Source organism: Oryctolagus cuniculus, chromosome 5, assembly GCF_964237555.1.
Source record: "Oryctolagus cuniculus chromosome 5, mOryCun1.1, whole genome shotgun sequence".
NCBI lineage: Eukaryota > Metazoa > Chordata > Mammalia > Lagomorpha > Leporidae > Oryctolagus > Oryctolagus cuniculus.
In genome coordinates, this window is record NC_091436.1 from 9,747,337 (window position 1) to 9,761,290 (window position 13,954).

General features: G+C 59.1%; 1 protein-coding gene across 2 annotated transcripts in view; it reads right to left on the minus strand.

Moving 5' to 3' along the window:
* Nucleotides 1–11,468: 11,468 nt before the first annotated feature.
* SNX9 (sorting nexin 9) overlaps nucleotides 11,469–13,954 on the minus strand; it is a 104,762-nt gene continuing 102,276 nt past the window's right edge. For both annotated transcript variants that reach the window (XM_070073337.1, XM_051854205.2), the window contains exon 18: nucleotides 11,469–12,875. In XM_070073337.1, the coding sequence (XP_069929438.1) occupies nucleotides 12,828–12,875 (48 nt within the window). In that variant the 3' untranslated portion in view covers nucleotides 11,469–12,827. The remainder of the gene's footprint in view (nucleotides 12,876–13,954) is intronic.

Genomic DNA, 13,954 nt, shown 5'->3' on the forward strand with positions numbered 1-13,954 from the left:
AGGAGTGCAGGGGGCCCAGAACCGCTGGGCCTGAGCAGACAAAGGAATCCCAGCCTGCGCCTCTCCCGTATCCCAGGTCTGCCGATAGGTTCCCTGTGACCTGGATTCTGAGCTGGGATTGGCCTCCAGCAGGCGCCCCGGCTGAGGGAGGGGCAGGGAGGAGCCCAGAGAAGCTGGACTGGGGTGGCTCCCGGGGTGACCTGGGCACAGGGCCCAGTCACTGCCTGTTTGGAGGGTGTGGCCTGAGCCAACGCTCAGAGGTGGGGTTGGCCAGAACCCAGCCCCCAGCCCCTCCCCCCACCATCATCCCCTGGTGTCTGTCGCCTCCGGTGGGGTGGGACCTAGTTGCTCTCTTGTCACCTGGTAGCCAGAGTGACACTGACACCGTCAGTCTGCTGAGCACCCCGCACAGCTCACTCAGTGCCAGTGCCGGCCGTGGCCACCTGTCTGTCACCCGGTGGGCCTTCCTCAGCACCCCTGCAGGTACCCGAGGGGCTGCCTCTCCCCCTCCTCCAGGGCCGTCTTCCTGGGGAGGCCACCCAGAAAGGGTTGAGCCCCCAATGCTCATGTAGCTAGGGGCCGCACGGTGTCTCCCCCAAATCCAGGGACCGAAGCCCTAACCCGCAGTGCTGCAGAGGGCGACTGTCCTTAGACATGGGGACTTGAAGGCCGTCACAAGACACGACAGTGTCCTCATGAGCCCGGGCGCTCTGGAGACACAGGCAGGCCCCGGGACAGACCCACCTGCCCACGCCGGGACCCGACTTCAGCTTCCAGAAGTGCAAGGCCACAGTTCGGTTGCCCCTGCCACCGTGTCCCCTGCTGATTTACCACCGTCCTTGGCACCTAGCTGCCTCTAACACAGTAAAGAGCAGGCGCCTTTGTCCTGCTTGTCACCCGTTTCTGGCTGTGAGAGCTGCTCCCGCGTGGGGCTTTAGCGTTCTGTGTTCTCTCGTTTGCTCCCCATGGATCCTGGTGCCGAGGACAGCACCCACTACAGTCAGCACACACAAGCCCACCTGCACCTGTGGGCGAAGGGAGACTTCACATTTATGGTTGTTACCACTCCAGGCATCTCACGCTGGTGATGAGCGGATAGACTCGGTGCTTACAGGGAGCACCTGCTATGATCCAGCTTTGCCCTGAATGACAGGGAAAGAGCAGGAAAGGAAGCAGCCCAAAGCCCCTGCCTCAGAGCAGAAGCCACACAGAGAAAATGCATGATGTGTAGGGGCGGGGCTGGGGCCGGGGACCAGCAGGCTGGGAAGGGGCAGACAGCGGCTGTGGGGGGGTGACAGGGTTTTGTCTTGTATATTTTCACTGACTTGAAAGGCAGAATGACAGAGAGAGAGAGAGAGAAAGAGAGAGAGAGAGAGAGAAAGAAAGAGATCTTTCATCTGCTGGTTCACTCCCCAAATGCCCTCCACAGCTGGGGCTAGGCCAGGCTGAAGCAGGAGCCAGGAGCTCCATGCGGGTCTCCCACGTGGGTGGCAGGGACCCAGGTATTTGAGCGATCATCCCCTGCTGCCTCCCAGGGTGCACATGAGCAGGAGGCTGGAATTGAATCTGTTTGGTGTTTTTTTTTTGTTTGTGTGTGTGTGTTTTTTTTTTTTTTTTTTTTTTTTTTTTGCAGAGTGGACAGTGAGAGAGACAGAGAGAAAGGTCTTCCTTCTGCCATTGGTTCACCCTCCAATGGCCGCCACGGCCAGCGCACCGCGCTGATCCGAAGGCAGGAGCCAGGTACTTATCCTGATCTCCCATGCAGTTACAGGGCCCAAGCACTTGGGTCATCCTCCACTGTACTCCCAGGCCACAGCAGAGAGCTGGCCTGGAAGAGGGGCAACCGGGACAGAATCCGGCGCCCCGACCGGGACTAGAACCCGGTGTGCCGGCGCCGCAGGTGGAGGATTAGCCTATTGAGCCATGGTGCCGGCCTTGGAATTGACTCCGATACAGAATCGCCCACAGCCCCACCCGCTGTGCCACATGGCTCCTAAAGATGTCACGCTGTGAGACAGTGTCCTGGTTAGGGGCCGGGGCCTGTGAGGGTCTTAGGGAAGGGCAGTCCTGGTGCCTGCAGGGAACAGCCAGGACCAGGATCCACTGGGAGAGGGGCCGGAGGAGACAGGGGCCATGCCGTGGGAGCCGGGATGACTTTGCCACTAGGCTGAGTAACAGGAGCAGAGGGCAGCGTGCCCAGAGTCTCCTTTAAGTGGCTGCATTGAAACCTGGGCACTTGGGCAGAGGGAGGGAGAACAGGTAAGAGCAGGTAGCAGGCTGGCCCCAGGGCAGTGGGCGGAGTGGGTGACCGGTGTGTTCTGGATGGGTGTTTGAAGGGTGAGTCAACAGGACTGGCTGGCAGCGCAGATGTGGGGTGTGGGAGGGAGACAGGTGTTTGGTGACCCTGAGATTCTGGCCTGAGCTTGTCCAAAGCTTGTCACCGCCAACCACTGAGCTGCGCAGGTGGCTGGCGAGGGTGGAGGGTTGGCGCGTATCACAGGTGCTGAGCGGACCTGCGGTTATGCAGCCCGGAATGCAAGGACGAGGTGTGGGCAGAGGGGTGCACACGGAGGTCCTCAGTGTCCAGCATAAATGTGGGGAGGTCATGACACGTGCGCAAGATCAACCTGCAAACAAGAGCGTCAGAAGCCCCGCTGGTGACAGTTCACACGGCCGTAACAGCAGAGCTCTGGGAGCTGACACGTCCGTTGCCGATGGGTTCAATTTTGCTGAGTCATGCTGACCAGGACACCAAGCTCACATTTTGTGTGTCATCGATGATGACCACCAGCGCTGCCGAGAAGTCAAGGTGAGTTAGGTTTTACTCACTCGACTATGAGTGGGTGCCTTGGGGATGTAGCTGCACTGTGTGTGTGTTTCTCTAATATCAGCACGGAGATGGGATTTAAAGGTCTGAGCCGGAGCGGGTCCCCAGGAGCTGACCTTAGGTCACCAGGGACGGGGCTGAGCCCAGCAGCCCGGGGGAAGCAGCGTGCACGCACAGGAGCTGTCAAGGACGGGCCGTGGTCACTGATGCTCCGCAGGGGACAAGGGCTGTGAACTGTCCTCAGGGTTTAGCCGCGTGGAGGTCACTGCTGCCCGTATGGGAGGAGGCTGGGTGTGGGTGCCGGCCACTGTGCCTTCCTGAGGGTCTGCTTCTGCCCTCGTGAGCCTCCGCATACAAAGATCTGTCCCGACAATGAAAAGCATGTGGCCAACCTGACACGGGGGTCCTGAGCCGCCTGGGCATTGCTGGGCCAACGAGTGCAGCTTCCTTCCCAGCCCTGCCCCCGCCCGCGACGCTGCCCCCAGCGCCCTGGGTTTTCCAGCTTCCCCACTTCTGAGATGTGAGGACAGGTGGCAGGCTGCGCTCCCGGGGTGCAGCCTTAGGGAGATGAGACACAAGGCGCTCTGGGCTTCCCTTAAAGGGGACTCCTTCAGTACGACCAATGAGGACTCCGTTTCTATACCGCAGAAATACGCCTCCCTCGGGCCACACCCTCCCTCTGGGGCTCAGGCAGTCGGACCGCTGTGAGCCAACCCCCATCAGCTTCAGTGGGGAAAGGTTTACTGGGTCTCTGTGCTTCATGACTGGCTTTTAATTTTTAAAAATTTTTAAAGATTCATTTAATTGATAGGCAGAGTTACAGAGAGAAAAGAAAAGGGCGGGGGGGGGAGAGTGAGAGAGAGGCCTACCCTTTACTGGTTCACCCCACCACAGCCGCAATGGCCAGGGCTAGGCCAGGCAGAAAAGAACCAGGAACCCCAACCAGGTCTCCTAAGTGGGTGGCAGACGCCCCAGCATATGGGAGCTGGACTGGAAGGTCAGCAGCCAGGACTCGAACTGGTGCCCACATGGGATGCCAGCATTATGGGCAAGAGCTTAACCCACTGCACCACAATGCCAGCCCCTTATTATTATTATTTGAAATGTATTTAATTATTTTTGTCTACTTGCAGGCGTATGTACAGAGATAGACAGAGGCAGGGAGAGAGAGAGAAAGAGAGAGAGAAAAACTCTTTTGTTCACTGGTTCATTCTAAAATGCCCACAACAGCCAGGGCTGATCCATGCTGAAGCCAGGAGCCCAGAACCCTGTCCGAGTCTCCCACAAAGGGGGCAAGAACCCAGTTACTGGGCCGTCATCTGTTGCCTCCAAGAGTCTCAGCAGGGAGACAGACCAGAAGTGGAGCAGCTGGGACCCGGATATGAGACAAGGCTCCCAAGCAGTGGCTTCACTGGTCTGCTGTAACAGCTGCCTCTCTGGCCCTCACTGAAAAATCATGGCTTTTCAAGGTTCTTTCCAGTAGAAATATTCCACTACTGGTAACATCACTGTGGGTATTAGTGTTTAAGGCAGACACCCCCAATGCTCTTATTAACTAACGCATTTGTTCACCCGAATCGCACCCTCCAACGGATTTTTTTTTTTTAGATTTATTTATTTATTTGAAAGAGTCACACACAGAGAGAAGGAGAGGCACAGAGAGAGAGAGAGAGAGAGAGAGAGAGAGAGGTCTCCCACCCACTGATTCACTCCTCAGATGGCCGCAGTGGCTGGAGCTGAGCCGATCTGAAGCCAGGAGCCAGGAGCTTCTTCCGGGTCTCCCATGCGGGTGCAGGGGCCCAAGGACTCGGGCCATCTTCCACTGCTCTCCCAGGCCATAGCAGAGAGCTGGATCGGGAGTGGGGCAGCCGGGACTTGAACCTGCGCCCATATGGGATGCCGGCACTGCAGGCGGTGGCTTTACCTGCTATGCCACAGTGCCGGCCCCCCAGTGGATGTTTAGTAGCCCCTCACCTCTGAATCCTTCGGGTTTCCAGGGCCTCTGAATAGCATAGCACACTGGCCTTGTTTTTATTGAATGGTCATTATTTAATAATAACAATATTATTAGTGTTTCTGGCTGCCTTCCTGCAACGTGGGAGGCAAGCACTGTGCATGGACAGCAGGGCCGGAACCCTGGACCCATCTGCCCTGCCATGCCCGGTGACCACGAGCGGCCACTCGGCTCTTTCGAACCTCAGATTCTCACCGTCTCCAGGAGCTGCCCTGGGGCCGGGTGGGAGACCGAATCCCAAGTGGACACTGGGTACGTGGCCGCTCAGCTGACCTCATGCTGTGGTCTCTCGGTGCTGAGTCCAAAATCCAATAGGGAGCCCACTGCACCGGAAGAACAGCGACGGCAGTCCTGGGCTGGGCTGGCGCCACCGTCGGACAAGCAGGAGGAGGCATCTGGGAGCAGCAGGGGCTGCCCGTCCGGGGGCTGGGGCTGGCTGTCCCCGCCGGCGCCCCCGCCGGGGGGAGTGAAGCTGGGGCCGCCTGGCTGGCTGCCGGGGGCCAGCTGCTCGCAGGCACCTGCGGCTGTGTTTGAAGTCCTGCTGCCTGCCAGCATCCGTGCCCACCTGCAGGGCTGGCCCAGCGGCCCTGTGTTTGCGCACAGGTTCACAGCTGCCCGGCCGGGGCACTCGGGGCTGAAATTGCTTGGAAGATGGCACCAGAGCCGGCCCTGGGCGCAAGTGACCGCCCTCGGAGCCTGGCGGCAGCCCAGGGATGTACTCAGCACCTGTGGGCCCTGGCCTCCCCCTGCCCTGGCGCCTGCTTGGCCTCTGGTCCAGTCCCCAAAGCTCACACACCTGGTGGTGGCGTGGGTGGACACAGAGCCTGTGGGATCTGGGGACGTTTTATTCCCTTTTAGGGCGAGACCAAGCTCCCACACAGGGGCGCCAGCCTGCCAGTCGGCCTCAGGCTGCAGCCCCACGCTGAGGCTGGAAAAACACACCTGTCCCAGGTGCATGGCTTTGGCTAGGAGTAACAGAAAGCAGAACAAAATCTTTTCAATGAACAAGACGTCTTGAGACAGGCTTCTGGAGCTGGGACAGCCGCTCAACCAAGCCATCCACGACCCAGGCACGTTCTCTTCCCCCTCATGGTCAGCAGGTTGGCTTGTTGTCTCGTGATCGCGAAATCGCTGCTTCAGCTCCAGGCATCATGCTGATATTTAAGGTGAAAAGAAGAGAGAAATTCAAGCCAGCTCCCAGCAAATTCCCACGTGTGGCTCCTGGTGCAAAACGGTGTCTCCCGGCCTCTGCTGGCTACAGGGCAGACTTTTCCGGTCTTTTCAGTGGAGATGGACAAGCAAGGAAGAGTCGGGTTAGGCATGAATGAGTTTTGGGGTCACATGACCGGCAGTGCTGCCCCGTCTGTCTCTTTTAGCATGAAGCTTAACACTGCCCTAGGGGCTTGGTTAGAAACCCTCCTCCGAGCTGCTAACAGGCACTTTGGTTCTTCCGCTTGGCATTTCTTTCTTCCCAGTGCTGGTGACGTGGCCAGGACAGGGGTGTCCCCCGCCCCACTCAGGACGCAGACGCCGGCGCCCCCGCCTCTCTGACCTCGTCCTCGGAGAGCGGCCAGGGTGGTTTCCCAGGTTTGCTGAGTGAGCACGTGCTGCAGGTGTGCTGTGGCCGTGGAGGGATTCCCGCAGGAAGTGGGCGAGCAGGCGGCCTGGGAACTACGCCAGCCCTGCCGCGCGCTGAGCTATGTGGCTGTGTGAGCACAGATCCCTGGAAGAGGTAGGGAAGTGGCAGCCAAAGTGGGCGGGCGGAGGGACAGAGGAAGCGAGGGGCTGGGCTCCTGTCCATCCCGAGTCCCGCCGTCCCGCCTCCTCCAGCTTCTTCCAGGAGCCCCTGTGCAAACAGGCGCTCAGTCTAGTTCTCAGCAAGCACACCGTTTTCATTAGCAGGGCTAGAGTGCCTGCTCCACTTCCGTCCAGCTTCCGGCTAGTGCACACCCTGGGGGTGCTTGGGTCCCTGATTTCCTGGCCCCTGGTTTCACCCCTGGTTTCACCCTGGCCCAGCCCTGGCCCAGCCCTGGCCCAGCCCTGGCTGTTGGGGACATTTCGGGGAGTGAACCAGTGGATGCAGGATCTCTCTCTCTGCCTTTCAAATAAATAAAAATTCTAAGTACCTCCGAAGGTGATTGGAAAACAAAGACATGGCCAGTGACAGGAGGACTGCATAGCCAAGGTCACGCAGCCAAGCAGGACCAGCAGAACCAGTGTCCAGGCCTCCTCCCCAGGCGCACTGACCCCACCACGAGGGCGCCACCCCCACCTCTTAGCAGCATCACCTTGGGGTTGTGGTTGCAGCCCGTGGACCTACTGTGCGCATGCGTGTGGGACTCTTGCTCAGGACACAACCACCAAAGAGCAACAGACAGGCGGGCATCTAGTGGTCAAGATGCTGCTACCCATTTCAGAGCGCTGGGTCAGCGTCTGCCTCCTGCTCCCGCAGTCCCTGGGAGGAGGCAGGGAGGGCTTGAGAAACTGGGTCCCTGAGCCCAGATGGGGGACTTGGATTGGCTCCTGGCTTTGACCGTGGCCCAGCCCCAGCCCCAGCCGTCGCAGGCAATTGTGGAGTGAACCTGTGCGTGGGAGCTCTCTGGGTCTCTGTCTCTCCAATAAATAATTGCACAAGTCACTAGGCAGGCCAGACAATTCCCAGGGAAGGAAGGCTGGAAATGGGCCACATAAATGGGTCAGCAGGCAGAGCGCAAAGACGTGTGGATGCAGGGTGTGTGGCAGGACCCACAGGAAGGGTGCGGGCAGTCCTGACGTTACACCGAGAGACCGCCCGGTCCACCCCAAATTGGAGGTACACTCCTAGCAAGCAGCTGTCTTCCTCGTCTCCCGTCTGTGACAGACCGATTGCACGAAGGCAGAGTCAGAAACCTCGGTCCTCCCGGTCCCAGGCCCATCACGCAGCTCTCCCAGGCTGTCTTCTGAGTTCCCGCAGTTTGAGCTCTTAGCTGACTACAGGGGTTCTGAACGCGCAATAGGAAGACAGTGGAGAGGTGCTAGGCTGGGGGGGAGGGGGAACCTGGGACTGACCCAGGTCCGGCTGGCGTGGACGCCACCCCTGGGCAGCCCGCTCAACTGTCACCTGCCTTCCTGGGAGCTGCGGCTGAGACCTGGATGCAGGCACCTCGTGTGCAGAGGTGGGGCTTTGGGAAAAGGCAGAATCGGGGCCAGCGCTGTGGCGCAGGTTAATCCTCCGCCTGAAGCGCCGGCATCCCATAGGGGTGCCGGTTCTAGTCCCGGCTGCTCCTCTTCCAATCCAGCTCTCTGCTGTGGCCTGGGAAAGCAGATGACCCCAAGTCCTTGAGCCCCTGCACCCACATGGGAGACCGGGAAGAAGCTCCTGGCTCCTGGCTTTGGATCGGCGCAGCTCTGGCCATTGCAGCCAATTGGAGAGTGAATCATTGGATGGAAGATCTCTCTGTCTCTCCCTCTGTCTCTCTGTCACTGTCTGTAACTCTCTCAAATAAATAATCTTTTTTTAAAAAAAGAAAAGGCAGAATTGTGGGGGTTCTGGCCTTATCGATGGGGCTGGTGGCCAGAGGTCCCCTCTGCCTCGCGAGGACGCATCCATAAGGCACCATCCTTTTCTTGTTTTCTTTTTAAAGATTTACTTATTTGAAAGATGGAGAGACAGACACGTTCCATCCACTGGTTCACTCCCCAGATGGCTGCACTGGCCAAGGCTGGGCCAGGCTGAAGCCAGCGGCAGTGAACTCCATGAGGGACCTTGGGTTTGCACATTCCTGTACTTTTCCATTCTCGTTTTTTAAAAACTTATTTATTTGAAAGAGTTACAGAGAGAGAGGGAGAGGGAGAGAGAGAGAGCAGTCTTCCATCTGCTCATTCACTACCCGAGTGGCTGCAATGGCCAGAGCAGAGCTGATCTGAAGCCAGGAGCCAGGAGCTTCCTCCAGGTCTCCCACGTGGGTGCAGGGGCCCGAGGACTTGGGCCATCCTCCACTGCTCTCCCAGGCACATTAGCAGGGAGCTGGATCGAAAGTGGAGCAGCTGGAACATGAACCAGACTCAAACTGTGGGCTGGCAAACGTATGAAAACACATGGTGTAGTTATGCAGCCACTAGAGAGCAGGCTTAGGAACGGTTAGCTGGCAGTTCGGAGGCGAGAGCCACGGAAACCTGCGTGCAGAGCCGGAGTGACTGTTACAGCCCGGACAGGACCTGCAGTCGGCTGAGTGCGGCCAGCGTAAGGACTTCCAAACCCTAGCAGCTTCGCGGCCCGTCCTTTGGTGAAGGATCAGAGTTGCCCAAAGTTGGTTGTGCTCTGGGAGACCTGGGGCAGAGGGGCCATCACTCCCCGACCATCTCCCCACTTGCAAGGACAATGACAAGGAAGACAGGGGAGCGGCGGGGACCTGGCCCTGGCCACGCCCACTGTGGAGCAGTCAGAGGGTGCAGCCAGCAGGGTAAGGGGGCCACCTCGCCCCAGCTGTGCCTGCACCTGGGGCCATGGCAAAGGCCGGCTCCCACCTTTGAACAGGCAGGGTTGAGACGAGCTGGAGTCTGGGGACACACCCTGCCCTGCCCTCCCCTGGACCGTGCCCTGTCACTGACGCCAGGCGTGTTGGGCCTGAGCCGCGGCCCGCTCGTCCCTGAGGGTGCAGGGAGGAGGCCAGAGCTCTCGCAGCACCCTTTCCATTCTCGCACTCTGCAGGGGAGAGGCAGGGACTCCCGGGACCTGGTCAAGGTGTGTCTCGCACCGGCTGTGGCTGCAGAACACCTGAGGCTAGGTGATTGACTTTATTATTTATTTAAATCTTTATTTATTTGAAAGGCCAAGTTACACAGAGAGAGGGAGATAAGAGACAGACAGATCTTCCACCTGCTGGTTCACTCCCCAAGTGGCCACAACAGCCAGAGCTGGGCCAGGCCGAAGCCAGGAGCCAGGAGTTTCATCCGGGTCCACCACATGAGCGCAGGGGCCCAAGCACTTGGGCCATCTTCCACTGCTCTCCCAGGCTCATTAGCAGTGGAGCAGCCGGGACTCGAACCAGTGCCTGTATGGAATACTGGCGTTGCCGGTGGTGGCTTAACCTGCTGCGCCACAGCGCCGGCCCTGGGACTGGGTAATTCATAAGGAACGGAGGTTTACTAGGCTCGGTTCTGGAGGCCGGGACGTCTAAGCACGGCGCTGGCATCTGGTGAGGGCCTTCGCGCCGTGACGTCCAGAGCAGATGGCAGGAAGGGGAGATGGAACTGGGCTTTGTAACAAACCCACACTCGCAGTGAACTAACCCGCGCCACGCCGTGAGCCTCACTCCCCAGCACGGCGGCACCGGGGACCAGGTCTCCACCAGCACAGGGGCCTCGGGGTCACACCCAGAGCACAGCAAGGTGACAGATGTGACATGTGGCACCACAGCCCTTGGCTCCAGACTCACCACCGCACGTCGTCTCATCTCCGTCTCCTCCCTGGCAGCGGGCGCCAGGCCTGTGGAGCCCCTGTGTCCCAGGGCCGGCAGAGGCAAACAGTGTGGCGGTGCACCTGACATGGGGAGAGGGAACCAGTCGGTCCCAGTCGTGCTCGGGTGACCTGGGACCGGCAATCCAGGTCATCGCTGTTTGAATCCTGAAGCAAGCGGACTGAAGAGAAACCCAGAAAACAGGAATTGACAGATGTCACTCCCACCACGTCCCCAGAGGACGACGGGAGAAATGCCATCTTCAGCAGCCCAGATTTTACCGGGGAAGGCGCTGTCCCCAGCCACACGCGCTCACTGAGCTCCTTCCTCCTGCACTGGGCAGCACCCACCGGCCCCAGGCAAATCCGTCTGCTGCCGCTGGGCAGGGCTGCCCAACCACGGTGCTCCCGGCGCTGGGGGCTGCCCAGCAAGGACGGCAGCACCTCAAAGCAACTGTCCCTGCACAGGATCACCTGTCCCCTGTGGCCAGGATCAGCCCTGGCTGAGGGCTGTTCCTTTAAGGAAAATGGACAAGGGGCTCTTCTGTGTGGGCCCAGGCATCTGACCAGGCACAGCCACTGTGCCACCATCACCTCACACCACAGGGCGGTGCTGGCAAACCGGCCCATTTCTAGTTCCAGAATCACCGCTCCTCTGGCCAGCCCAGCACCAGGCTCTGCGTGGCGCGCGGATCCCAGGGAGGGAAGTGCACACGGATCACTGAACCTGCCACTCGGGGGCTCACCTCCCAGCCAGCGGCTCCCCGGCGGGTGTGAGCTGCCCGTGCTTTCCAGGTTCACGGCCAGCCGCCATGTCCCGCGTGCCATCTCCTCTGCCGGCTGCCGTGTCCCGGGTGCCCCTCGCCATCTCCTCTGCCGGCCGCCGTGTCCCGGGTGCCCGCGTCATCTCCTCTGCATTTTTCTGGCCCCATTCTCATACTGATTAAATCGGTGTCTGGGGGTGACCGGGGGGGGGGGGGGGGCCGGTGTTTGTTACTCAGAACTCGCTGGCTGTGCCATGCTTCCATGCTGACTGCACCGACTCAAGGAACTAAAATTATTCATTCACAGCGAGAGCGAGCTGTTCGGGGGAAAATTCATTAGCTGAACCATTTCTGGCATCTGAAATAAAGAACTATACTCCCCCCCCGCCCAAGAAAATAAGCACACACACAAAAAGACCAAAACTGTTTTTGAAAAAGTGCTTTGAGAATTTACTGTACAATTTTTAACAATTCATTTATATGTTGGCCTCTACATGCTCTTCTATTCGTGTAAAACATTTATACATAGTCTTTACATTTGTACATGGATTTAATGGCTGTATCATAAACACTGTTCTATGGGATTTTATAAAAGAGGAATCAGGAGGGGAATTACTTATAAAACATTAACAAAACCCCGTGATACTGAAGAACAGCAGAGTTCACACTGGCTTCTCTTCCGGCTTCATTTATTCACGCCGGCCCAGGCTTCCCACTTTCCACCCCATAATTATTAGGTCAGGAAGCAGAGCAGGGGAGATAAGGCAGTAAGGCAGCTGTGGAAGGCGGCCTGGCTGCCCGCGGGCGGACGGCGTGGCTGGCGTCCAGACCTCGGGCGCCCTGTGTTGCTTCGTGCCCTCAACTCGGGTAGTGGGGCCCAGAAGGCGTCTGTAGGGACGGCAGGCAGAGCGACCCTGCACCGCACCTCAGGCTCCGCACGCCCCGCCCCGGGGCCAGACCACAGCTTCCTCGGTCCACACAGCACCCCCTGGCCCGTGCTCCTCCCCACCCCTCCCCCGTCCGACCTCCCACCTGGTCCTAACAGGGCGGGGCAACGCTCTGGAGGGGCTGGCCCGCCCCTTCCTACGGCACCCCCAGCAGGGGGCCAGCGAGGCTGCCCGTGTGTGGGGCAAAGCCGCAGAGGCTTGTGAAAATCTGACTTTTCTTTCCAGCAGGAAGCGCGCCTTGAGCACAACTAGGGAGGAAGAGCAGGGAGGGTGCACAGGAGCTGCAACCAAGGCCCCAGAGGCCGCAGGGCCACAGCCCGGGAGGGGACACGCCCGGCCGCCTGCCACAGACCACAGGGGGCGCCAGCAGCCCGGCCTCGCCCCCGGCTTCCCGGCTTCTGCAGTGTAAGCACTTAAGTCACAAACGCAGACTTCCCAAGGACTGAAAAAAGTTATAAAAAATACAAATATATATATTTTTTATTCTGGCATATTCATATTTTAAGAAAGCAATTAGTAATTAATTATCTGACATTGGGTGAGAACTGGAAGATTGTGGGTGACTTATAAATTACGATTCTAAGTAAAACAGGAGTGGGAGGAAACCCCTAATTTTCCATTCAAATTTCTGATAAACTTAAGTGTTTTCCAAAAATAGACAATTTCCATTGGCTTAAATAATGGAAATGGAGAGAAACGGAGGCCATCTCTGGAGACGGCGCGTCGGGCGGCGACACGGAAGACGCGGCGGCTCCGCAGGCCTCGCTGTTCCGCTGCTCTCTCCTCGGGACGGAGGAACCTGCTTCTGGCCGCGCCGCCTCCGCCTGCGCCGGCCGCGCTACATGACCGGGAAGCGGCTGAGGGCCTGCCTCAGCTTCTCGGCGATCTGGCGAGGAAACAACCCGAGAGCGTCACCTCCTACCACGCACGGCACAGCACACTGTCTAGGATTTCTCCCTCTGATGGGCTCAAGGGCAACTGGCCTGTGCGCCGAGCCTCTCCCACACAGGGGGCAGGCAGCCCTGCCTGGAGGCCCCTCCTGGTCTGGACAAGTGTGGGCTCCGAGACGCCCCCCGCAGGTCACGTCCTGGCATGTAGACAGGACGGTCTTGTCCTGAAGCTGATGGCGGCCAGTGCACCTCTGTTCACGCGCCCGTGCCTCCCTCAAGGAGGGCACAGGCGTCTCATTCACTCTGGGATCCGAGCATCGGGAGCAAGTGCTTAGTATACAACAGGCACTCAATAAATGTTTGCTCCACGAATAAATGTGCAAGTCTTACTAACTGAAGTTACTTTGCCACCAGACTATGTCAGATCTAAAGCCTCGCTGTTGTGTGAGCCGCCGTATGCTTGCCCAACAGTGACTGAATATGCGGTTTCTACTCTGAATATCAATGCCACAGGTAATCACACCAGCTGTAGTTGATCACCCAACAAATCAACAGGACGAGAATTTCAAGAGATGGCCTCCTGGCCCTCCTCACAGAGGCAAACGTAAGCTCTTCTAGCACACGCCGAGCAGGCGCCACGAACGGGGAGGGCAAACTCCGCTCAGCGAGTCCCTCCCGCGGGCCTGTCCCCCACGCGACTCGCACAGCCCCCTCCTGGAGCTGCTGCCGGGCTGGCTTGGGCGGGCTTGGCTGTCACTTCCCCGGAATGCAGGTCAGGGCCACCGTGGACGGAGGGGCCCGTGGGGAAGGCGGCAGCCAGCTGCCGGTCAGCTGTGCAGCCGGGGACGTTTCCAGGACGCCCTGCGTGGTCTGCTCTGGACACTCTGGACACACAGGGCAGCCCCGCCAGGTGTGACAGTCGACGCTTTCCTTCCTGGTTCCAAGTGACAACATCGACGGTCTCCTCCTCCCTTCTCGCTGAGGCTCCCCTGGGATGTGGCAGGCCTCACTCACGGACAAAGCCGCCTAGGTCTGCGTGGTGCCAGGCTCAGAGCTGGTGGCGGCAGGGTGACCT